At 43.7% G+C, this 25882-nt stretch overlaps 2 protein-coding genes across 2 annotated transcripts in view; one reads left to right on the top strand and one right to left on the bottom strand.

Moving 5' to 3' along the window:
* arfgef3 (ARFGEF family member 3) overlaps positions 1 to 25882 on the top strand; it is a 156951-nt gene that overhangs the window by 30937 nt on the left and 100132 nt on the right. Inside the window, exons 3-5 of the mRNA XM_072580344.1 lie at positions 247 to 328; positions 23204 to 23335; positions 24246 to 24314. Of these exons, the coding sequence (XP_072436445.1) occupies positions 247 to 328; positions 23204 to 23335; positions 24246 to 24314 (283 nt within the window). The remainder of the gene's footprint in view (positions 1 to 246; positions 329 to 23203; positions 23336 to 24245; positions 24315 to 25882) is intronic.
* Positions 9905 to 15575, bottom strand: LOC140482753 (endonuclease domain-containing 1 protein-like). Its single transcript, XM_072580343.1, has 2 exons — positions 15062 to 15575; positions 9905 to 12239 (listed from the first exon to the last, which is right to left on the bottom strand). Exons 1-2 carry the CDS (start codon positions 15359 to 15361, stop codon positions 11592 to 11594), a joined length of 948 nt encoding a protein of 315 aa, XP_072436444.1. The 5' UTR covers positions 15362 to 15575; the 3' UTR covers positions 9905 to 11591.

Raw genomic sequence — 25882 nt, 5'->3', positions numbered from 1 at the left:
GGGTCTGTGGAATTCTCTGCCATAGAAAGCAGTTGAGGCCAAAACATTGAAAGTTTTCAAGAAACAATTAGATATTGTTCTTAGGGCTTAAGGGTCAAAGGGAGAAAGCAGTACTGAGTCAGATAATCAGTTATGATCCTATTGAAGGGCTGAATAGCCTACTCCTGCACCTATTTTCTGTATTTTTATGTTTATAATATGATTGTGAAAACATTTTGACTTATTTACCTTGTTTCTTCCTATTAGGGAGAGATGCCTTACTCCTCTGAAACTTGCTTTGGAATCGAAGAATGTCAAACTAGCCCAGCATGCACTAGCTGGAATGCAGGTTTGTAATAAGACTGCATCTTCAAAGGGAGGTCATTCATTCTGCTGAAGGCATTTTAAAACTACATGGTAAAGAACACAAAATCAAAGTCAATGGTTACTGAAAATTTGTAATGAAGGGTGGCCAGATGGCTCAGTGGTTAGCACTGCTGCCACACAGCACCTGGGACCCAGGTCAATTCCCGCCTCGGACGATTGTCTGTGTGGAGTTTGCACATTCTCCCTGTGTCTGCATGGGTTTCCTCCAGGTGCTCTGGTTTCCTCCCGCAGTCCAAACATGTGCAGGTTAGGTGAATTGGTGTTGCTGAATTGCCCATTGTGTTCAGGGATATGTAGGTTAGGGGTAAATGTAGAGTAATAAGGAATGGGTTTCGATGGGATACTCTTCAGAGAGTCGGTATGGACTTAGGGCCGAAGGGCCTGTTCCCATGCTGTAGTGATTCTATGAAAACAGCAAATACTGGAAAAACTCAGGTGGTCAGGCAGCCTGTCTGAAGAGAGAAGCAGACTCATTGTTTCCAATCCAATGGCTATTTGAGATAGACTTGATTCTGAGTATGTCACAAATAGTGCGACAAAGAACCAAAAGGGAAAGTCTGTGATTCAGGTAGAAAGTCGGAGAGATTAAGTGACAAAGATTCAATGGTGCAGAACCAAGCACAACAGTAATGGGACAAATTACAAAAAAAAACACAAAGAACTGCAGGTGCTGTAAATCAGAAACAAAAACAGAAATTGCTGGAAAAGCTCAGCAGGTCTGGCAGCATCTGCAGAGAGAAATCAGAGTTAACGTTTCGGGCCCTCAACTGAGGAAGGGTCACCAGACCAGAAACATTAACGCTGGTTCCTCTCCGCAGATGCTGCCAGACCTGCTGAGCTTTAAAAAAAAAGATGGATTTAAAGAGGTGTAAATGGCAGCGTGTTGATGATTTATCATCTGAAAACAAAAACAAGAGGAAAGCCAAAACCTGCAAAAAGGAAACAAAATGAGGGCACAGTCTGAAATTATTGATACAGTGCTGAGTCCAAAAGGCTGTAAAAGTGGATACCATGCCAACAACATCCCCCCTGCCCCCATCAGCAGGTTTCATAACAATGTCAAGGCTGGACCCAAAAGAGCAAAGAGCAGCAAGTTCAAAGGATATGGGTCGAGAGCAAGTGAGGGGACTGGAGGAATTAGGAATCCTAATGCCTCGCCTGTAGTTCTCATTGAAACATTCTGGACAGAAGCCAGTCACTATCTTGATTATTTTATACATTACTAAGACAGGACACAACCCTAGTGGTATGCAAACTGTCTGACCAGTGGTGATTCAGAGGCTACTGTTTGGAGGCAGCTCTGGGTGGACTCTACCTAATTCAATCACTCAATGGACTGCGACTCTGCAATAGTAGGTCTGACGTTGAGCTGTTGCATTTGTTGCATGACACTTTGTGCTGTTCGCTTCCTACTATCACTGTCAGACTAACCCACTGCTATCACTCCCTCTCAGATTAGTCAATAAATCAAGAATGATTTTATTAGATTTATGTTCTGTCTCTCCCTTCAACCTTGTTGCTGACCCAGCTTGTTGCATTATCAATACTGTGATTGAACATTGACCGTTCTGCAAAGGGATGGACTGGTTTCCTAGGTGAAGAATTCTGTTACCGTTTGACTGATTCTGCTGCTAGACAAAGTAATTGACCACAAAGGCAATTACAGACTTTATATAATAGGTATCAAAAAACACAATTAAACCCGCAGTATCACTTCCTAAACAAAAGTGCAAACTTAATTCTCAGTTTCTATGAACATCATGTGTGCTGCTAATTTTTACGAGTTTCTACAGCTGTTTCCCACGGTTAGTGGTCAAGCAGGTGTTGGTGAACTTTTCACGTACCATTCATGAAAATGTGAGTTAAATGCATACATATTGACAGAATTTAGTTAACAAAAGAACAAATTTCTAACTAGGAGATTAAATTTGTATCTATCGGTCAAGCACATCTCACTGGTATGAGGGTTTTTGCCCGAAACGTCGATTTCAAAGCTCCTTGGATGCTGCCTGAACTGCTGTGCTCTTCTAGCACCACTAATCCAGAATCTGGTTTCCAGCATCTGCAGTCATTGTTTTTACCTCACTGGTATAAAACTTCAGCATGCAATGCAAGCTTTAGTAATGGTTAAGTAATAACATCAGAAATTAACTAACAGCAATGTATGAACCAATTAATTAAACCAATCTATTAAACCACAACAGTCCTGCAATAGAATGAAAGTCATGAGCTGTCCAAATATAAATGCTTTGCTTAATATATTTGATTTGATGTATTGTGGTTTTGTGTACTAAGTACAGTGAAAAGCTTTGTTTGTGAGCAGTACTGGCAGATCATAAATTCATATTGTCTTTAATTTGATAAAAACCATTTCAAATCACAAAGAAGTGAAAGCAACCTCAAGAGATCCCTAATGCCCTCTCAGAGGCTTCCTTATGAGACTGATTCCGGTTTAGTAACCTTCCATGATTGTCCCTTCCATCAGGGAATACATTTTCCTCTGTCTCAAAATGAGACAGTTGTGTTAAGGGCTGTTACGATCAGCCTTATCTGGTTGGGGAGAGAGAGAGAGAGAGAGAGAGAGAGAGAGAATGTGAAAACAGTTCTACCTTGTTAACTCACTGAATTGGATCAGCACTCGTAGTGAGACTGTGAGACAGTCATCCCCACTCTGTCCAACTCTGTCAACGGTCAAGATAATCATGGGGGGGGGTGGGGGAGGAGGGTCACTGAATAATTTCAAGATTGGTCGGGCAGATTTCTGATTGGTACGTGAGTCAGCAAAGTAGAGTTAAGGCCACCAGCTAATCGGTTAGGTTCTTATTGAGTAGCAGAGCAGGCCTACTCCTGTTTCTTATATTCTTATATGGAAGAACTAACATGACCTGCAAGGACATACATTATTTCTCCTGCCACTGAAAAAAACAAGAAACTACATCCCCTAAACATTCAGTGGCGTTGGGAGGTTATCTCTGACGAAGGAGACATTTCTGGGTACTCGCCTCCAAGACAGTGCTATGTTTTCGGTCCTGCGTCTAATCTTCCTTTCCTGGAGTACTGGCTGACTGGACCCTGTCCATTGTGAAGTGTGTCACGAATCTTACATTGTCAACTCTCAACAGTCCAATTTCTTGCACTGAGCTACTCATTGTTCTGCAGGTTGGGCACCTTCCTAAATAGCTTAAGCTTATCTGCATTTCTTACTGTGCTGTTTTTAAAAAAAAACTCCCGTCCGGTCAAACCCCTCATGGGTCTCAATCACTGACAGGAGAGGAGGGTATGGACCAGAATCTAGAGCTTATAAATTGACCAAAAAGCAGATTCCCAATAAGTTGGCCAGCATGGTGGCTCAGTGGTTCGCACTGCTGCCTCATGGCACCAGGGACCCAGGTTCAATTCCAGCCTCAGATGACTGTCTGTGTGGAGGTTACACATTCTCCCCATGTCTGCGTGGGTCCCCTCTCGGTGCTCCAATTTCCTCTCACCGTCCAAAGATGTGCAGATTAGGTGAATTGGTCATGCTACATTGCCCATGGTGTTCAGCGATGTGAAGGTTAGACGCACTAGTCAGGGATACATGTAGAATAATAGGGGCAGGGGAATAGGTCTGGGTGGATTACTCTTCAGAGGGTCGGTATGTCCTTGTTGGGTTGTATGGCCTGTTTCCACATTGTAAAGATTCTATGAAGTTAGCTTTCCCCACTTCCCATTATGAGACGGCTGTCTGTGATGGTGTCTAGGTTCTCCCAGTTTAATGGGTCACTCACACAATCGTAAACTTGTTGGCCTCCAATCACAGCAGAGCCAGTTCAAGACAGCATCTCCATGGTTCATGGGGCAGAAGGCTACGCGAGGTTGGGTGAATGCATTGCGTGTATTTACCCATCATTAAGATGGATGAAACTAAGATGAGGCCATTCCTTGAACACATGTAGGTCTTCTTCCAGTACTGGCTGTGAAGTAAACCTTGGAGATTCTGTGGAACCAATGCAAGGACACGCAGATGGCAGTGAGCAAAAGTGGGCATTGACAAATAATCGGTACGAGGAATTCAAGGAGAGAGACCTTCTGACGTGTTGATGCCCTTGTTAATACCAGCAAACCTAAAACAGGAGGCAGGGTCATTAAGCCATCCTTCATGGTTGGTTTAAACTTTGGAAAAGTCAGCCGGCCAAGGTTTGACAAGCTAACACCAAGAGTGACAGTCGAAAAAATCCCAGCGAGAAGCAAGCTGACTGTTCAGTTGCCATATAGAAGTGAGTCCTCTCAAAAAGGAAGTGAAACTTGCAATGCTGAAAGACGTTTGTTACATGACAAAGAGATACCTTCTAATACAACCTCTTCTCTATGACTCTGATATGGATCTTTGACAATTTACCTGAATAAGAAATGGGATTTTCTTAAGGTTTTGGAATTACTAGCAGATAGATTGTGGGCGGAACGGTGGCACAGTGGTTAGCACTGCTGCCTCACAGCGCCGGAGACCCGGGTTCAAATCCCGCCTCAGGCGACTGACTGTGTGGAGTTTGCACGTTCTCCCCGTGTCTGCGTGGGTTTCCTCTGGGTGCTCCGGTTTCTTCCCACAGTCCAAAGATGTGCAGGTCAGGTGAATTGGCCATGCTAAATTGCCCGTAGTGTTAGGGAAGGGGTAGATGTAGGGGTATGGGTGGGTTACGCTTCGGCGGGGCGGTGTGGACTTGTTGGGCCGAAGGGCCTGTTTCCACACTGTAAGTAATCTAATCTAGATTCTCTTAATATTGGATCGCCCTGGGAGGTGTTGGGAACACAGGTTTGTTGTGTTTTTACAGTGGAGAAAGAGGCCCTTCATCCCATTGTGTCTGTGTTGGTCACCAAACATCCATCTATTCTAAACCCATCTTCCAGCACTTGGTCCATAGTTTTACTTCTTATGCCATTTCGGGTGTTCATCTAAAATGTCTTGAGAGTTCCCACTTGTACCAATGTTTACCAATGTAAAAATGTTTCCTTAAATCTCCCCAAAACCTTTTACTTCTTATCCTCAAACTGTGGACTTTGGTTACTGACCCCTCTATTAAGGGAAGAAGTTTTTTCCTTTCACCGCCATAGTGGTTAACACTGCTGTCTCACAGTGCCAAGGACCCGAGTTCAACTCCAACTTCTGGTGACCATCGGTGTGGGGTTCTGTGTTCTCCTGTGACTGAGGGGGTATCCTCCGGGTGCTGCAGTTACCTCCCACAGTCTAGAGATGTCAGGTTAGGGTGGATTGGCCATGCTGAACTGCTCATGGTATCCAGGGATGAGCTGGCCAGGTGGATTAGCCATGGGAAATGCAGGATTGCAGGGATAGGGTAGGGGTCTGGGTGGGATGCATTTTGGAGGGTCGGTACACTCTCAGAGTCAGAGATGTACAGCATGGAAACAGACCCTTCCATCCAACTTGTAGATGCAGACCATATATCACAATGTAGTCTCATTTGTTAGCATTTGGCTCATATCCTTGTTAACCCTTCCTATTCATATACCCATCCAGATGACGTTTAAATGTTGCAATTGTACCAGCCCCCACCACCTCCTCTGGCAGCTCTTTCCATCCATGCACCACCCTCTGCATGAAAAGGTTGCCCCTTAGGTCTCTTTTAAATATTTCCCCTCTCACCTTCAGCCTATGCCGTCTGGTTTTGGGTTCCCCTACCCCAGGGAAACAATCTTTTCAATTTACCATATCCATGCCCCTCATGATTTTATAAACCTCTGTAAGGTCACCCCTCAGCCTCCGACATGTGACCTCTTTCTGTACTACAGACATTCTCTGATCATGATTCCATGCCTTTCAGTATACCTCAGTCAGATCCCCTCTCAGCTGTCTCTGAGATAGACCAACCCCAGACTATCTAGTCTGTCAAACAGTACAACTTGGGATTGCGGATTAGTGGAGAATGGGAGCCCCCAAGTGAGCAAGGGAAAAGATCCCTTAATTGGAGAGAACTCCGCTGAGGGATTAAGCAATTTGGGAGCAGTATTCACTTAGGATTCTGAAATGGTTCAATAATCTTCAGAATGGACATCTTGCCTGGGGTTTAGTTACAGTGTGACTGAACAATAATGTTGAAGAATTTTAGCATGAACTGTCAGGAGGGAGATAAAACTGTCGACAAATGAATCACAGGAAAACCGTTCAGTATGTTGGAAAAGACTGGCAGGAAATTGATATGATTTAAAGGTCCCATTTCAGAAATGACTAAAAGCCAGAGACCAGGTACAACAGAGAATTGAAAATCTCCTGTGTGCCTAGACTGAGCAGATTTTACACTTGGGGGAAGAGTCGAGAACCAGGACTGATGGATTTAAGATGATTGACAAAGGAATGAAAGGTGACAGTGAGGAGAAATGTTTTACATGGTGACTGGTTAGGATCTGGAATATATATGGCCTGACAGTGTATAGATTTATAGATCTTTACAACACATTCAGCCCATTATGCCTATACTGGTCAACAAAGATCTCACTGCTCTGACCCCATTTTCCAGCCCACTGCACCCTTTCAGGCAATGAGTTCCAGACTCCTCCCATAGTCTGAGTGAAAAATATTCTCCTTTATTCTCCTGTGCCCTGCACATTTGTCGACTTTGAAGGCTGCTTAACCTGCAAGTACCTTCTTGCTCTCTCCATGTTCATTTATTCTAATGTTTCAGAGGTCTCTACGCCAATGTCTATGCCTGCATCGTCATTTTCCATTGTGAAAACCGGTGCAAAGTTTTAATTGAGGATTATGCTACATCTTCCAGGTACACACACACACACACACACACACACACACGCACGCACTAGTCTGTTACTCTTTATATGTTTATAAAAAAAAATTCATACGAGTTTTTCTTTACTCTTCCTGGCAATGTTTCTCATGCACTTTTTTTCTGCTTTCCTATCTTCCTTTTAAAGGTCTCCCTTTTTATATTTCGCTGGACTTGTTACTTCATTGTGCCTTCAATATCTGCATTACCTTCTATTTTTTTCTTCTTAATCCTACTCTTTATGTCCCAGGAAATCCATGGTTCTGTGGTTTTGGTCCCACACTTTGCCTTTCTGGGAACATGTTTTCCTTGAACTTTCTCTTTCTCTTCCTTGACTGACTCCAAGTGCTCTGACTATTTTATCTGGAAATAGCTGCCCCTAGTCCACCCGGGTAGCATTGCATCTTCTCCTGGTAAAATTAGCCTTTGTCCCCCCTTTCAAGCTTTTATTTCTGACCCATCCTTGACCTTTTCCATAACTGTCCTAAATCTAAATTATGGTCACTATCTCCAAGATGCTCCCTTACTGATACACCTATTAATTGCCCGGGCTCATTTTTGAATATTGGGTACAGATCTGCACCCTCCATTATTAGGTTTTCTAGATCATGGCTGAAAAATTTATCCTCTGTGGAATTTTAAGAATTTCACTCCTTTCCTACATTGTGCATTAAAAATATTCCAGTTATTATCTTAGTAGTTCAAATCTCCCATCATTATTGCTTTATTTTTCCTACACTGCTCTGAAACATGATTACCTGTTTGATCCACTTAGAATCCCTACTGTGTGGAAGCCGGCCATTTGGCCCATCAAATAAACACCAATCCTCTGAAGAGCATCACATCCCCTACCCTATGACCCTGCATTTCCCATGGCTAACCCACACCTCCCCAGACACTATGGGCAATTTAGCATGGCCAATCCTGCTAACGTGCACATCTTTGGACAATGGGAGGAAACCCGCACAAACACAGAGCATGTGCAAACTCTGTACAAGCAGTCATCCAAGGGTGGAATCAAACCCGGGTCCCTGTCACCATGAGGTAGCAGTGCTAACCACTGAGCCACTGTGTTACTTCTATCTCCCCCTCATTGTTGGGGGTCTATTGTACACATTTAACAATGTGTTTGTCCCTTTTGTGTTTATTACTTCGACCCATCTGACCTCATTTGATGATCTTTGCAAGATATCATCCTTCCTTGCTGATTCCTTGCTTGATATTGCAACCCCCATCTTCTTCTATCCCTTTCTTTATTTTGTCTTAAAATCTTGTGACTGGGAATGTTGAGCTGTCAATCCTGACCAGGTCTAGCCAGGTTCCAATCATAGCTGTTATATCATAATCCAACATGCTCTTTCTCTGCCCTCAACCTTGCCAAACACAGTTCTTTATTATCTCATCTGTGTTCCCTCTGCTTTCCAGGTACACTTAATTGCAATTTTAATTTCTAATTCCATCTGAGCGACAACCTCCTTTTGTACTCCCTGCCTCACCTTGCCTGCTTCTCTCAGTGATGCAAGGCCCATTACCTCACCCAGTCCTCTTTGTGTTGGAGGTCAATTCAATCATGGCTTTCAAAAGGGAATTTACTCATTACCCGCAGGCAAAATATTTTCATGGCTATGGGGAAAGGGTGAGAGTGTGAAACTGGGTGAGTTGCTGTTTCCAAGAGCTTGCGGAGACATCATAGGCCAAATGGACCTCTGCAGTTCTATAACCGAGTGATGAACTTTATCTAAAGGGGCCTACAGTGTAATGGAGTGGAAGTCATGTTGTGGTTACATAGAGATGTGCACAGAGCCAAATTTTTTTATTCTGGGCACCAAGTCTCAGGAAAGAAATACTAATCTTGGAGGCAGCACGGGATAGGTTTAATAGAGGCAGAAAGATTTATATGATGAGCAAAAATGACATAAGGTAGACTTACATTTGTAGGAGAATTTGAGGAAATGGTGTAGTTATGCTGTTTGAGATGATTAAAGCATCTGCTAGGGTAAAAGTTGACATAGTTCCAGTGGACCGTAGAGAGAGATGATGGGTGATGGTTTAACCAGAGGGTTACCAATCCTCAGATAAGGGAAGAGGTTGTGAAGGAGAGTCCTTCATGGTAACCAGAGCATGGAATTGAGCCCACACTACTGACATCATTTTGCATTGCAAACCACGATCTGCTAGAATGGGTAGATATTGATAAATTATTTGCTCTGGTGTTGGGTGGGGGTCTCTAGAACTTGGAGAACACCTTAAAATTTAAGCCAGGCTGTTGGCAGGTGATGTCAGGAAACACAGTACCACACAGTGGTGAGAAAAATCTGGAACTCCCTCCCACAAAAAACTGTTGAGGCTGAGGTTCAGTTGCAAATTTGAAAATCGCGATTGCTAGCTTTTTGATTGTTAGGAGTATTCTGGGGGATGGAACCAAGTGAGTAAGTAGAGTTAACGTTCAGAATGCATGAATGCATTGAATCACATAGCAGGCTTGAGGGGCTGAATGGCCTGCTCTTACTCTGTGCCCTATGAATGACAGACTGTGACACATTATGAAATTGTATGAATAGTGACAGTTCACATTCTGAGTTATGTGTTTAACAATGTGACACTAATGATATTACCTTTATTCAGTATAACTGTTAATGAGACTAATAGACAAAAATATTGTTGTGGTCTCAGCTAATGTTATTAGCGGATAGATCAGGCCCAGGCTAAAATCTGGCTTGATAGATCATTCTTTTTATCTAGACAAACACACAATGCTATAGATGTAGTTTTAACAATAAGGCAGAACTTTATTATGCAAAAGAAATGAAAATAGAATAAACCAACCTATTTACGTACAACAGAAGTTTATTGTTTCAAAACACACAGTAGAATGCAATCTCATTAATCCGCAGCACCCCTTTACAGTACTCATACCAGGGAAAAATTCCCTTCTGTATCACTTCTATAGGATTTGTCTTAACTGTTCTTCAAAGTGTGCTAGCCTCTTCAATGATTATTCATACGATTGTAGATTTTCTCTACTCCAATATTCCTTTCAGGGTTCTAACCAAACACTTCTGGTCTGGAACATTCAAACAGAACTCTTTACACTGAGGGAACCTATTTTTAACAATTCCAACCTAACTTCTTTCTTCAAGAGCAACTGATTAAAATACCCAGCTTTAGCCAGGACTCCTGCACACTGAAAGCAAAAGCTTTCCAAACTGAGTGTGTTCCTAAACCAAAAATAAAATCCAGACTGGAGAGTTGGGCAAAAAAGTGGCAGATGGTTTTCAACCCAGACAAATGTGAGGTGATGCATTTAGGCAAGACTAATTCTAGAGCGAATTATACAATGAACGGAAGAGCCTTGGGAAAAGTTGATGGGCAGAGAGATCTGGGAGTGCAGGTCCATTGTACCCTGAAGGTTGCTGCACAAGTGGATAGAATGGTCAAGAAGGCATATAGTAAGCTTGCCTTCGTTGGACGGGGTATTGAGTATAAGAGCTGGCAAGTCATGTTAAAATCGTACAGGATGTTGATTCTGCCACATTTAGAATACTGTGTACAGTTCTGGTCACCACACTACCAAAAAGATATGCATGCTTTGGAGAGGGTGCAGAGAAGGTTTACGAGGGTGTTGCCTGGTATGGAAGGTGCTCACTATGAAGAGAGGTTGAGTAGGTTAGGTTTATTTTCTTTAGAAAAAAGGAGATGGGGTGACCTGATTTGAGGTTTACGGAATCATGAAGGGTATAGACAGGGTGGATAGAGATAAGCTTTTTTCCTAGGGTGAAGGCTTCCATAACGAAAGGTCATGTTTTCAAGGTGAGAGGTGGAAAGTTTAAGGGGGATACACTCGGCAAGCACTTCATACAGAGGATTGTGGGCGTCTGGAACGCGTTGCCAGCAGAGGTGGTAGAGGCAGGCACGGTAGATTAATTTAAGATACATCTGGACAGATGCATGAGTAGGTGGGGAGCAGAGGGATACAGATGCTTAGGAATTGACCGATAGGTTTAGACAGTACATTTGGATCGGCACAGGCTTGGTGGGCCGAAGGGCTTGTTCCTGGGCTGTAAATTTTCTTTGTTCTAATTCCAAATCCTCTTCTAACCAAAGTCAACTGTTCATCTTGTTCACTGAAAACACTCACTGAATGAAAACAAAACCCTATGCTGCAGGCAGTCTCTCCCTCATAAAATAAAATAAAATAAATTAAATCACCGTGGCTATAGAAATGTGTACTAGTTAATTATTAACCTCCTTCATAAACACAATCCAGAACCCACATGCCACTTGTTCAAAAATCCAAACAGTGAAATAGAATGTTAAAAATCGCACACCTTAGATCGCAGTTTCATGGCTGGGAGAATTTGCAGCAAATTTGCAAACCTCAGCCACTAGATTCGTTGAAGCCCAATTGCTGAAAGGAGACAGCACGTTATTGCAAAGACTGACAACCGTTTCCTAACTGAGTCCCCTCTGATTAGACATTCCTGCTTCAATCAGGAGGGTCACATCTTTGAAGGTCTCCACCTCATCATCTGCACTTGTCCCTCTGCAACTCTCAAATATCTTGCCCACTCCCAGCTCCTTCTGCAGCTCCCTCACTGTCAGTCTGACAGCTGGCTCTTCTGGCAACATCTTTTTCTTGAAAGCAGCGGAGAAGTCTTTATCGTACCTCGGTACATCCTGCCCCTCTGACCACACACGGTTACTTAGACAGGGGTCAGTATTTGGGCTTGGTGAGGAGGTGCAGCAAAGGGCAGTCCAGGCTACTCCAGGCACCATCACCTTGTTCTTCACTTTGATGGTGGTGGAATTGGCTGAGCCCGTCACCAAGTAGGCCGAGCGGCCGGATTTGTGGCAAATCTTTGCCAACTTCAGGACAAAATATTCTGCCTCCTTTGCCCAGTTCACGTTGGCTTTGTGCTCCTGTGGGACTGCATTGGTGAGGGTGCAGGTGGCTGTAGCACTGTCATTCCTATTAAAAGAATAGGGATATAGATGACCTCGATCATACCCTGAGCCACGGTAATCTGCATCCACCGCCTGATGGTCACTGGAGGTATTGTTGCTGCTGGTCATTTCAGGTGAGGCATGTGGATCATCGATCTAAAATCCGCAACAAATAACACATGAGGACATTGTCTGAATTTAATCATAAAACCATAAGAAACAGGAGCAGAATTAGGCCATTCAACTCATTTAAGCCTTTCCTCCCATTTGATTTTGGCTGATATGTTTCTCAACCCTATTATCCTGCTTTCTCCCCATAACCTGTGGTCTCCTTACTAATCAAGAACCTAACTATCTCTTCACTTAGAGACACTCAGTGACTTGGCCTCCACAGCCCTCTGCAGCAATGAGTTCCACAGATTCACCACCTTCTGACTAAAGAAATTCCTCCTCATCTCAGTTTTAAAAGGTTGTCCCTTCACTGTGAGGTTGTGTCTCTCCTACTAGTGGAAACATCTTCTCCATGCCCACTCTATCTAGGCTTCTCAGTATTGCATAAGTTTCAATTAGATCCCCCCATATCCTTCTAAATTCCATCAAGTTCATACCTAGGGTCCTCAATCGCTCTTCATATGACAAACCTTCCATCCCTGGGATCATTCTTGTAAACATCCTCTGGATTGTCTCCGATGCCAACACATCCTTCCTTGGAAATGGGGCTCAAACCTGATCATAAAATTCCAACTGGGGTCTGACCAGAGCCTTATACAGCCGTAGCAGTACATCCCTGCTCTTGTATTCTAACCCTCTTGAATTGAATATGAACGTTGCATTTTCCTTCCTAACTGCCATATGAACCTGCATGTTAACCTTTTGAGAATGTTGAACTAGAACTCCCAAGTCACTTTGTGCATCATGTTTCCAAAGCCTTTCCCCATTGAGAAAATAGTCTGCACCTCTATTCTTCCTACCAAAGTGCATAACCTCACACATTCCCACACTGTATTCCATTTGCCACTCTCCTAGCCTGTCCGAGTCTTTCCGGAACCAACATTGCCTGCTTGCTCAATACCAACTGTCCCTCCAGCTGTCATTGTGTCATCCACAAACTTATCAACAATTCCCTTTGTTCCTTCATCTAGATGGCTAAAAAAAAAATCTCCTTCACGCCAACAAACATAACCCTCCTTTACGGACCACACTGCGAGAATGAAATTACTCATCACCACAAAATAAATTGTAGTTAGAATGGGAGTGCATTTTAATTTTGAATTTTTATTTTACACTTACGAATGAGATATCTTTTAATGAGTTTAACTGAGTAAACAATTCAAGCATGTCTGCAATAATAGCTGGCAATATGCAGCAGGACATTAATTACAGACAGGAGAAAGTGAGGACTGCAGATCAGAGCTGAAACTGTGTTGCTGGAAAAGCACAGCAGGTCAGGCAGCATCCAAGGAGCAGAAGAATCGACGTTTTGGGCATGAACCCTTCTTCAGGAATTACTTACAGACAGACCAGATAACAAGTTGCATTGGTCTAGTGCCTGGAATTTTGCTCTAGGGTAGGAGGACAGTCAGAACATTTGACATCAAACAGCATAAGAGATACTAAAATAGGAACACACCATCACCTTTAAATTCCTCTCAAAACCACACACCATCCTTCCTTGGAAATAAATCGCCATTCCTTCAGTGTCACTGGGTCACAATCCTGGAACGCTTTCCCAAATAGCACCGTGGGTGTTTGTCCACCACCTGAAGTATGGGGCTTCAAGATGGCAGCTCACCACCACCTTCTCAAGGGCAATTTAATAAACTCTGGGCCAGCCTGTGACACTCAAGCAGGTTGAGTGTATTGTGCTCATTTTCCATCAGTCAGATTCCATTTGGATCTGATATTTTCATTTTTCAGATAGATCAGCAAAGCTTGGGCTGTTCTCAAACAAAAAAATGCAGTCGACTTGGCCACTTAGTGTCTGCAAAATCAAGCCTGGATTTGTGAATTCCCAATTCCAATTTAGCCTCCCAACATCGAGAAATCTTGGAGAGCCCTGTGGTTAGACCCATAAGACATCGAAACAGAGGCTTTGGTCCAACCAATCCATGCTGAACATAATCCCAAACTAAACTGGTCCCATCTCCCTGCTCCTGACCCGTATCCATCCAAACGTTTCCTATCCGTGTACTTATTCAAATGTCTTTTAAACATTGTAATTGTACACATATCCACCAATTCCTCAGGAAGTGCATTCCACACACGAACCACCCTCTGTGTAAAAGGTTTGTCCCTCATGTGCCCCCTAGTTTTGAAATCCCCTGTCCTAGGGAAAAGCCAAGCACTATTAACATTATTTATACCCCTTATTATCTTATAAACTTCCGTAAGGTTGCCTCTGAACCTCCTACGCTCCAGTGAAAAATGAGCCGGCCTATCCAGCCTTTGTTTATAGCTAAAACCTTCAATAGCCAGCAACAAGCTGGTAAATCTCTTCTGAACCCTCTCCAACTTAATAATATTGTTCCTGTAACTGGGTGACCAGAACTGGACACAGTGTTCCAGAAGAGGCCTCACCAATGTCCTCAACATGATTTTTGAACTTCTATACTCAAAGGACTAAGCATGTTAAATGCCTTTTTGATCACCCTGTCTATATGTGATGCAAACTTCAAAGAATTAGCCACCTGAACCCTTAGGTCCCTCTGTACAACGTTACCCAGGAACCTGACCATTAATTGTATAATTCCTGTCCTTGTTTGTTGTACCAACATGCAATACCTCACATTTATCCAAATTAAACTCCATCTGTTATTTTTCAGCCCATTTAATCAATTTATCAATATCCCATTTTAATCTTAGAAAACCTTCTTCATTGTCTATTATGCCACCGATTTGGATGCTTATCAGGTTTAGGTTGTATCCAAGCGATGTTCTGCCTGTGGTACACAGTGAACAGTCTAGTTACTAACACTTACCTGTGGCTCATAAAACCATGGCCTGGGTCTCTTTTTCTTTGTAACTCCCATGGTGCAGGGATACCTGTACGCCGAGTAGATGGGGTTTCTCAACTCGGTGCGGTACAAGGTTACAAAGTGGTAATGGTTGTTGTACCTCTGGCAGATTTTGACACGGTTCTGAGTGTCGAAACCCTGTGGTGGCACCTTTCCCTGAAAGAACCAGGCACATTGGCTGAAATCCTGGATCACCTCCCCTTGCACTGCCCCAGGAACCAGCAGTGGTAACAGCAGGAAGAACGGCAGCCTCCCTGTCCCCATGTCCAACCTCTGCAGATTGCAGGCTATTGAACCAGGAGAGGAATAGCAATCAGCTGATTGAATCCTCTTTCTCCTGTTCTAGTTTTGCTGATTTTTACAATCAGACTCTCAGTCTGAAAATCTCAATTTTGAAGGTGTCTTCAGAGCAATGTCCAATGGAATTGAGATTTTGTGTTCCTCAGACTGCTCCTCTCTCCCCTTTTAACTGGAGAGATGTTGGTTTCTGTTTCTACTTTTGTAATTTCCCCTCCTATTTCCTTGTGATAATCTGCAGACTGATGAAAACTGTTAACCCTGCGATGGAGTTTCTCTTCCCCTTTCACTGTGAATCATTTACAACCAGGGTTACTGTACTCTTGAGTATCAGTGCAGAGGTGATTTATAGTTAGTTACAGCTTCTCCAATGCTACATTAAAGACCATTAAGCAATAGATCAATCTGTTTAATGAATTATTGCTGGTTCGGTGGGTAACATCCTCCTCACCAAGTCACCAGGTCATGGGTTCAAGTCCCACTCCAGAGGCTTGGGATTCTGAAACAAGCTGACACTGAGGGAGTGCTGCACTGTCCAGGGTGCTGTCTTTCAGATCAGACGCTAAACTGAGGCCGTTCTGCCTCTCCTAGATGTGTGTAAAAGATCCTGTGGTACTATTCAAAGACCCGAGGAAATGTTCTGTCTGGTGTCATGGCTAATATTTATTCTTCAATCAGTATTGAAGTACAAATTAACTGTGAATCTATCTCATTATTGGTAGCAGACATCACACCATGATTCATTCTGAAAAGATTTGAGACATGCTCATGGCATGATAGGTGCTAAATAAATGCAAGTTCTTTATATTTACCTCTCCTCATACCAGTTATTTCAGCTAGAGTTTTACTCAGTTAAACAGGATTAAGGCAGCTTCGGGCCAGTTTTACAGAGCACAGAAGCTGTAGTGAGTTAAATCCAGCTCTGCATAACTGGCCACTGGATGTACAGAGCAAGTTCATAGCAAGTACTGTCCGCTCTGTGCTGCCCCATCACTTCACTCACGCACATATCACAAGATACTTTCATTCTGATCTCTGCTGACCCTGAGTTGGGCCTCATTCCATTGACTTCTGATCAAAGTTTCCTCTTGAAAACAGCGCCTCAGATACTGGACCAGTCATTGTTTCTCTTGCTGAATATTATCCACTGATGTCTAATCATTAAGGTCTCCCGCACTGACGGTTGGAGGTGCATGTAACTGCCTCAGTCTCTTTGGTCTTGTAATTCCTCTAATGTATGAGGTCAGTCGAGCTATTGAGAAACTGTCTTTGTTAAGACATTGGATAAACACAGAGATTTAGTTGGTTTTGGGAAATTGACAAATTGGCATGCTGTGGTTACAGTTACTGGAGGATGTTTGTGGGGCTCGTTCAGTTTGTTATTGGGGTTGGATATTTTCACTTATAACCAAAAGGGGAAGAGAAATTGGAAATACAGACTGCTTGAATGATCAAAGCAATTTGTGGTTAGGTCGAATCACAATCATGCCTTGTACCTCAAAAGAAACAATACACCAGTATTTTTCTGGGACTTGCAATCCAGAAATTATTAAAATGTGTGATGGCTGGAAAGCTGTCTGAGGAAGTGGGTTTGTGATTGACAAAGATGGAACAAATTTCAAAATGTTTGAAACAGAAAACCGACTTACCAATCAGTATAAGAATTCTCAGGCTACTGGTCTAAACGGTGGAGTCTTCTTTTGTTTTTTTTAGATTAGATTACTTACAGTGTGGAAACAGGCCCTTCAGCCCAACAAGTCCACACCGCCCCGCCGAAGCGTAACCCACCCATACCCCTACCCCTACATCTACATCTACCCCTTACCTAACACTACGGGCAATTTAGCATGGCCAATTCACCTGACCTGCACATCTTTGTGACTGTGGGAGGAAACCGGAGCACCCGGAGGAAACCCACGCAGACACGGGGAGAACGTGCAAACTCCACACAGTCAGTCGCCTGAGGCGGGAATTGAACCCGGGTCTCTGGCGCTGTGAGGCAGCAGTGCTAACCACTGTGCCACCGTGCCACCCACTAGTATTAGAAATTTCATGCTTCCATTTCTCACTGACTCCCACTGCTTCTTAGATTACTGTTCCTCACACCCTGTGTCCTGCACTGATTCTACTGCATTATATCTTTCCATATACTAGTATATCTTTCCTAAGATAAGGGGCCCAAAACCATTCACAATGTGATCTTACCCCTTATTTTTGTGTGATCCGCAAACCTGGTTGTAGTATATTGGCTTTCCTTATCCAACACCTTAATATAAATTGTAAATACCTGCAGTTAAGAGTCAACCACCATTGCTGTAGATTTGGAGTCACACATGGGTCAGACAGGGTAAGGAGGGCAGATTTCCTTCCCTAAAGGGCCTCAGTGAACCAGATGGGTTTTTACAACAGTCAATGATAGTTTCATAGACTGTCTTTGTGTTCCTGATTTATTAATTAAATTCAAAATCCGCCAACTGCTACAATGGGTTTTGAGCTTAGTTCCATGGATTAGATTAGGTTAGATTACTTAGTGTGGAAACAGGCCCTTTGGACAACAAGTCCACACCGAAGTGCAATCCATACCCCTACATTTACCCCTTCACCTAACACCACGGGTAATTTAGCATGGCCAATTCACCTGACCTGCACATTTTTGGACTGTGGGAGGAAACCGGAGCACCCGGAGGAAACCCACGTAGACACGGGGAGAATGTGCAAACTCCACACAGTCAGGGTGTAGGTTTGCTCGCTGAGCTTTAGGTTTGATATCCAGACGTTTCATTACCTGGCTAGGTAACATCATCAGTGGTGACTTCCAAGTGAAACGAAGCTGTTGTCTCCTGCTTTCTACTCATATGTTTGTCCTTGATGGGGTTCCTGGGGTTTGTGGTGATGTCATTTCCTGTTTGTTTTCTGAGGGGTTGATAGATGGTATCTAGATCTATGTGTTTGTTTATGGCGTTGTGGTTGGAGTGCCAGGCCTCTAGGAATTCTCTGGCATGTCTTTGCTTAGCCTGTCCCAGGATAGATGTGTTGTCCCAGTCACGATGGTGGTTTTTTTCATCCGTGTGTAGGGCTACGAGGGAGAGAGGGTCGTGTCCTTTTGTGGCTAGCTGGTGTTCGTGTATCCTGGTGGCTAACTTTCTTCCTGTTTGCCCTACGTAGTGTTTGTGGCAGTCCTTGCATGGAATTTTGTAGATGACGTTGGTTTTGTCCATGGGTTGTATTGGGTCTTTTAAGTTTGTTAGTTTTTGTTTGAGAGTGTTGGTGGGTTTGTGTGCTACTAGGATTCCAAGGGGTCTTAGTAGTCTGGCTGTCATTTCTGAAACTTCTTTGATATACGGTAAGGTGGTTAGGGTTTCTGGCTGTGTTTGGTCTGCTTGTCGTGGTTTGTTCTTGAGGAATCTGCGGACTGTATTTTTTGAGTATCCATTCTTCTTGAATACGTTGTATAGGTGGTTCCCCTCTGTGGCGCTAGACCTGACCCCACAACTAGGAAACAAAATTACATATCTCCTAAGAAAATTATACAGTTCCGGACAATTAAACAAGACGGATTTCCAGAAGTTGAAACCAGATGGGACCAACACCCCACGATTCTAGGGACTACCAAAAATCCATAAACCAGGAGCCCCCCTCAGACCCATAGTCTCACTACCCGGAACACCAACTTGCAGACTGGCCAAAGAACTACACACAATACTGAAATACCTAGTAGAAGAGTCACAGCACTCCATCCAGGAATTCCTAAAAATCATCAAAAACACCAAAATAGAGGAAGACGAAACAATGATCTCATTCGACGTAACAGCTCTGATCACCTCCATCAACATCGACCTGGCAAAGGAAACACTTACCAGACTTTTAGAAGAGATCATCACACACACCCCAACCACCATCAATCACATTACCAACAAAAACAACATGAAGCTAGTGGACCTGTGCCTCACCACCCACTTCACCTTCAACAACATAATCTACAAACAAACCAACGGCACACCCATGGGATCTCCGCTATCAGGATTCATAGCAGAAGCAGTAATTCAAAGACTAGAACAAACAGCCCTACCAACCATCAAACCAAAAATCTGGGTCCGCTACGTAGATGACACCTTTGTCAGCACAAAACGAAACAAGATAGAAGAAATATTTAACATCATCAGCAATACCCTCACAGGCATAAAGTTCACCAAGGAGGAAGAAACCGACAACAAACTCGCATTCCTGGACGTCACAGTCGAAGGAAAAGACAACGGAGAACTATAAACCTGCGTATACAGAAAACCGACAAACACTGACCAAATACTTAACTACACCAGCAACCATCCCAACACACACAAACGAAGCTGTATCAGAACACTATTTCAACAAGCCACCACATACTGCAGCACAGACGAACTTCGGAAAATGGAGGAGAACCACCTATACAGCGTATTCAAGAAGAACGGATACTCAAAAAATACAGTCTGCAGATTCCTCAAGAACAAACCATGACAAGCAGACCAAACACAGCCAGAAACCCTAACCACCTTACCGTATATCAAAGAAGTTTCAGAAATGACAGCCAGACTACTAAGACTCCTTGGAATCCTAGTAGCACACAAACCCACCAATACTCTCAAACAAAAACTAACAAACTTAAAAGACCCAGTATAACCCATGGACAAAACCAACATCATCTACAAAATTCCATGCAAGGATTGCCACAAACACTATGTAGGGCAAACAGGAAGAAAGTTAGCCACCAGGATACACGAACACCAGCTAGCCACAAAAAGACACGACCCTCTCTCCCTCGTAGCCCTACACACGGATGAAAAAAACCACCATCTTGACTGGGACAACACATCTATCCTGGGACAGGCTAAGCAAAGACATGCCAGAGAATTCCTAGAGGCCTGGCACTCCAACCACAACGCCATAAACAACCCCACGATGTTGTGCCGAACTTCTAACCTAGATTAAGCACCCATCCATGTACCTATCCAAATGCCGCTTAAAGGTCGCCAATGATTCTGACTCTACCACTCCCACGGGCAGCGCATTCCATGCCCCCACCACTCTCTGGGTAAAGAACCCACCCCTGACATCTCCCCTATACCTTCCACCCTTCACCTTAAATTTATGTCCCCTTGTAACACTCTGTTGTACCCGGGGAAAAAGTTTCTGACTGTCTACTCTATCTATTCCTCTAATCATCTTATAAACCTCTATCAAGTCACCCCTCATCCTTCGCCGTTCCAACGAGAAAAGGCCGAGAACTCTCAACCTATCCTCGTACGACCTACTCTCCATTCCAGGCAACATCCTGGTAAATCTTCTCTGCACCCGCTCCAAAGCTTCCACATCTTTCCTAAAGTGAGGCGACCAGAACTGCACACAGTACTCCAACTGTGGCCTAACCAAAGTCCTGTACAGCTGCAACATCACTTCATGACTCTTGAATTCAATCCCTCTGCTAATGAACGATAATACTCCATAGGCCTTCTTACAAACTCTATCCACCTGAGTGGCAACCTTCAAAGATCTATGTACATAGACCCCAAGATCCCTCTGTTCCTCCACCTGACTAAGAACCCTACCATTAACCCTGTATTCCGCATTCTTATTTGTTCTTCCAAAAATGGACAACCTCACACTTGGCAGGGTTGAACTCCATCTGCCACTCCTCAGCCCAGCTCTGCATCATATCTAAGTCCCTCTGCAGCCGACAACAGCCCTCCTCACTGTCCACAACTCCACCTATCTTCGTATCATCTGCAAATTTACTGACCCACCCTTCGACTCCCTCATCTAAGTCATTAATAAAAATTACAAACAGCAGAGGACCCAGAACTGAACCCTGCGGAACTCCACTTGTAACTGGGCTCCAGGCTGAATATTTACCATCTACCACCACTCTCTGACTTCGACCGGTTAGCCAGTTTTCTATCCAATTGGCCAAATTTCCCTCTATCCCATGCCTCCTGACTTTCCGCATAAGCCTACCATGGGGAACCTTATCAAATGCCTTACTAAAATCCATGTACACTACATCCACTGCTCTACCCTCATCCACATGCTTGGTCACCTCCTCGAAGAATTCAATAAGACTTGTAAGGCAAGACCTACCCTTCACATAGATCTAGGTACCATCTATCAACCCCTCAGAAAACAAACAGGAAATGACATCACCACAAACCCCAGGAACCCCATCCAGGACAAACATATAAATAGAAAGCAGGAGACAACAGCTTCGCTTTACTTGGAGGTCGTCACTGATGATGTTACCGAGCCAGGTAATGAAATGTCTAGATATCAAACCTATAGCTCAGTGAGCAAACCTACACCCTAAACCTCAACCTGAGCTACAAACCTTGCAAAAATCCACACAGTCAGTCACCTGAGGCCGGAATTGAACCCGGGTCTCTGCCACTGTGAGGCAGCAATGCTAACCACTGTGCCACCGTGCCGCCTATTATTAGTGTGGTAATATTGTCACTACACCATCACCTCCCCCTTAAAGGAGAGAGCAGAGATAATGAGGTGGAGAGCTTTATACAAGGAATCCCAAAGCTGACAGCCCAGAGAGCTGAAGGCATAGAATCATAGACTCCCTACATTCTGGAAACAGGCCATTTGGCCCAACAAGTCCACAACAGATCTGTAAAGAGTGACCACCCAGGCCCATTCTCTACCATATTACTCTACATTTACCCCGACTAATGCACCTAATCTACACATCCCTGAACACTCTGGCCAATTCACCTGACCTGCACATCTTTGGAGTGTGGGAGGAAATCAGAGCACCCAAAGGAAACCCACGCAGCCACGGGGAGAATGTGCAAACTCCACACAGGCAGTCGCTCGAGGCTGGCATCGAACCCAGGACCCTAGTGCTGTGAAGCAGCAGTGCTAAACACTGAGCCATTGTGCTGCCAATGCTGTAGTAATGAAATGAGTGAAGAATTGGAGGAGTGCAGACATCCTAGAGGGCAGGAGGAGGTTACAGAGATGGGGAGAGAGGCTGATTTGATTTATTATTGTCACATGTACCTAGGTACAGTGAAAAGTTTTGTTTTGCCTGCAGTACAGGCAGATCATACCATATAAAATGCATTAGGGTAATAGAACAGAGCGAGGAATACAATGTTATGGCTGCGGAGAAATTGCACAAAGACCAAGATCAACATTAAATTAAAAATTTGAAAGGTCCATTCACAAATCTAATGACAGCGGGGAAGAAGCTGTTCTTGAATCTGCCCAACGGAAGAGGTCGGAAGAGACTATAACTGGGGTGGGAGGGGTCTCTGATGATGGCTGGCTTTCTGAGGCACTGGCAAGTGTAGATGGAGTCAATGGATGGAAGGCTGGCTTGTGTGACAGACTGGGCTGTGTTCACAACTCTCCCTGTAGCTGCTTACAGTCCTGGGCGGAGCAGTTGCCGTATCTGGCTGTGATGCATCAAGTAGAATAATCTCTGTGGTGCAACTATAAAAATTGGTAAGATTCTTGATATGAAAACAAAGACAAAGATTTTAAAATCATGGCGGGGGGGTACTTTGAAGGCCAATAGTTACGGTGAGTCAGTAAACTCTGTGGGGTGGTGGGAGATGGAAGTGGGGAGTGCTAGTGAAATGGAATTTGGTGTGAGTTGGGATTAGGAGCAGCAGAGCTTTGAGCTTGGGAGGCCAGTAAGGAGAGCATTGGAGTAACCAGGGAGGAAGCAAGGATATGGCAGAGCAGACCAGAGAGGAGGGGATGTGATGGAGGTGAAAGGGTGTTTAGTACCAGTGGTGTAAAAGGTAACCTTTTGCTGTGTTCCATTAGAAACTGCTGGCCGATGAAAGGCTGGTGTCAGCGGAGAAAGAGCTGGAGGACAGACAGTTGCTGAACCAGATGCTGGACTCCATGAAGGTTACACCCTTTCTGAACGAGGACCTGCAAGTGGAAGTCATGAAGGTGCTCACTCATTGATAACATGCAAGCTTACATGAGGGTGATTGTTCCTGAGGAGGGGGTCCTGTTTATGATGGGGTGCCCCAAGCCTCGGCATGCTGTGGTTGAGGGAATGGGCCTTGGAATTCCAGGGCGACCATATAGACTTTGAGCAGGATTCCTGATTGCAGACCTCTGGTGTTCCAGGATGTCACCTGAAATCCCAGGGACAGGGCTGTTGTCAAGTGGAATGAGAGGTCCATTCTGAAGCGTCCTCTCCTGAATGCCAATCCAACCCTCAACCAGGGAAAGCAAAAGTGGCAGTACCTTCACCCAGGTCCCACAGCAGCCCAGCAGTCTGGCCCAGCACTGCGAGAACATTACAGGAGTTTTTCATGGTGCTCACGTACTAGTTATCACCCAACCAGCTTGTCCACAGCTGAGCACCTGGTCATTGTGACAATGCTATTTCACTGATCTTACTGGGCACTAATTGGCCACTATCTTTGCTACATTACAGCAGAGCTGCACCATGTTTCAGAATGTTACAGGTGATATTTAAATGTAAGACTATTCTTCCATGGCCTTTGAAAGGCCCAGGATGGGATATATATCAATTATCATTTGTGGGAAAGCCCTACTGGACCTAGGTAGAGAGCATGGGCCAAATACCCAGGACATTTACCCAGAAACACTCTCTGAGCCGTTATGAGATGACATGAGGGAAGGCAGGGCATGATATATGATCATCAAGGTACAGGGTGAACACAGTGCCTCTTAACCTCACTACCTTGACCCTAACCCTTTCCCCATTTGGCTTCATTAGAGAGTGCACTAGTATTTCCAAGAAACAGGTGGTTCTGTGGAGATTGTGGCCTGGTTTGAGTTTATATTTATTCCTGGTATTTTTATTCATTCTCTGCTTCTTTGAAAGGTGCTGCTGTGTATTACATACTCATCATCGTTTGAAATAAATGGCAGTGCAGTGCTGAAGATTGCTGAGGTAATGCTTCCTGTGTATCTCTTACACCCTGATTGTTTTACTGCCTGCTTGACAAAGTGATTCTCCACGTATGTGGTTATCAATGTTTGCATATGTGTTTATGTTTACATATGTGTTTGTGTACATGTTTGTATATCTGCTTGTGTCTGTGTTTATGTATGTATTTGTATGTGTTAAGTACATGTTTTAATGTGTTTGTGTTGTATGCATGTTTGTATATGTGTTTTCATATGTGTTTGTGCTGTATGCATGTTTGTGTATGTGTGTTTGCATCTGTGTTTATGTGTTGCAGACATGTTTGTATGTGTTTGCATTTGTTTGTATGTTTGCTTCAGTGTTTGCTTATGTTTGTATACTTTTTGCATGTGTTTTTGCATACATGTTTATATATGTGTTTTCATATGCATTTGTACATATGTTTGCTTATGTATTTTTATATCTGTTTGCATACATGTTTTATGTGTGTGCATGGTGTGTGTTTTCTGTAAAGCCTTTTGGGATATTTTAAAATCAAGGGACAACTTAATATGGACTTAGCAATTCAGTCCACATTACCAGGTGTTAATAGAACATAGAACAATACAGCACAGAACAGGCCCTTCGGCCCACGATGTTGTGCCGAACTTCTAACCTAGATTAAGCACCCATCCATGTACCTATCCAAATGCCGCTTAAAGGTCGCCAATGATTCTGATGTTGTTGTGGTTCGTTTGTGACTCTGACCTCTGAGTCATAAGGCCCTGAATTTAACTCCATCTCCAGGGTCTTTTAGCCCCAAGACCCAGGCTGAAGCTTCAATATGGAACTGAGGAAATACTGAGATGTTCAACTGAGGTTCCTGTTGCCTGCTTGGAGATGGGGGATTGTAACAGGTCCCTTTGGACTATTGTGGAGATGGGCCTTTCTCTGGTGTTCTGATTGATTTTTATTTTCCAATTGACATTACAAAAAAAACAGATTATCTGATTATGATCGCATTGCTGTTTGTGGGATCTTTTTGTGCATACAATGACCACAAACAATAGGAGCAGGAGTAGACCATTCAGCCCATCGAGTCTGATCTGCCATTTGATCATGGCTGTTAAGTTCCTCACCCCCATTTTCCTGCCTCCTCTTCATTATCCTTCAACCCATTACCAATCAAAAATCTATCTAACTCCTCCTTAAATTTACTCTCTGTCCCAGCATCTACCTCATTTTGGGGTAGTGAATTCCAACAGATTCACAACCCTTTGGGAGAGGTAGTTTCTCCTCAACTCTGTTTTAAATTTGCCACCCCTTATCTTAAAACAATGTCCTCTCGTCCCAGAATGCCCCACAAGAGGAAGCGTCCACTCCACGTCTATTTTATCTGCACCTTTTATCATCTTGAATACCTCAATTTGATCTCCCCTCATTCTTCTAATTTTCAGACAGTATTAGGCCTAATCTGTTCAATCTGTCTTCATATGACAGACCCCTCATCTCTAGAATCAATCTAGTGAACCTCTAGAGTCATACAGCATGGAAACAGACCCTTCGGTCCAACCAGTCCATGCCGACCATGTTCCCAAATTAAATAGTCGCAG

Source organism: Chiloscyllium punctatum, chromosome 11, assembly GCF_047496795.1.
Source record: "Chiloscyllium punctatum isolate Juve2018m chromosome 11, sChiPun1.3, whole genome shotgun sequence".
Taxonomy (NCBI): domain Eukaryota; kingdom Metazoa; phylum Chordata; class Chondrichthyes; order Orectolobiformes; family Hemiscylliidae; genus Chiloscyllium; species Chiloscyllium punctatum.
The sequence above is the reverse complement of the archived record's forward strand: the minus strand, read 5'-3'. Positions and strand labels throughout refer to the sequence as shown.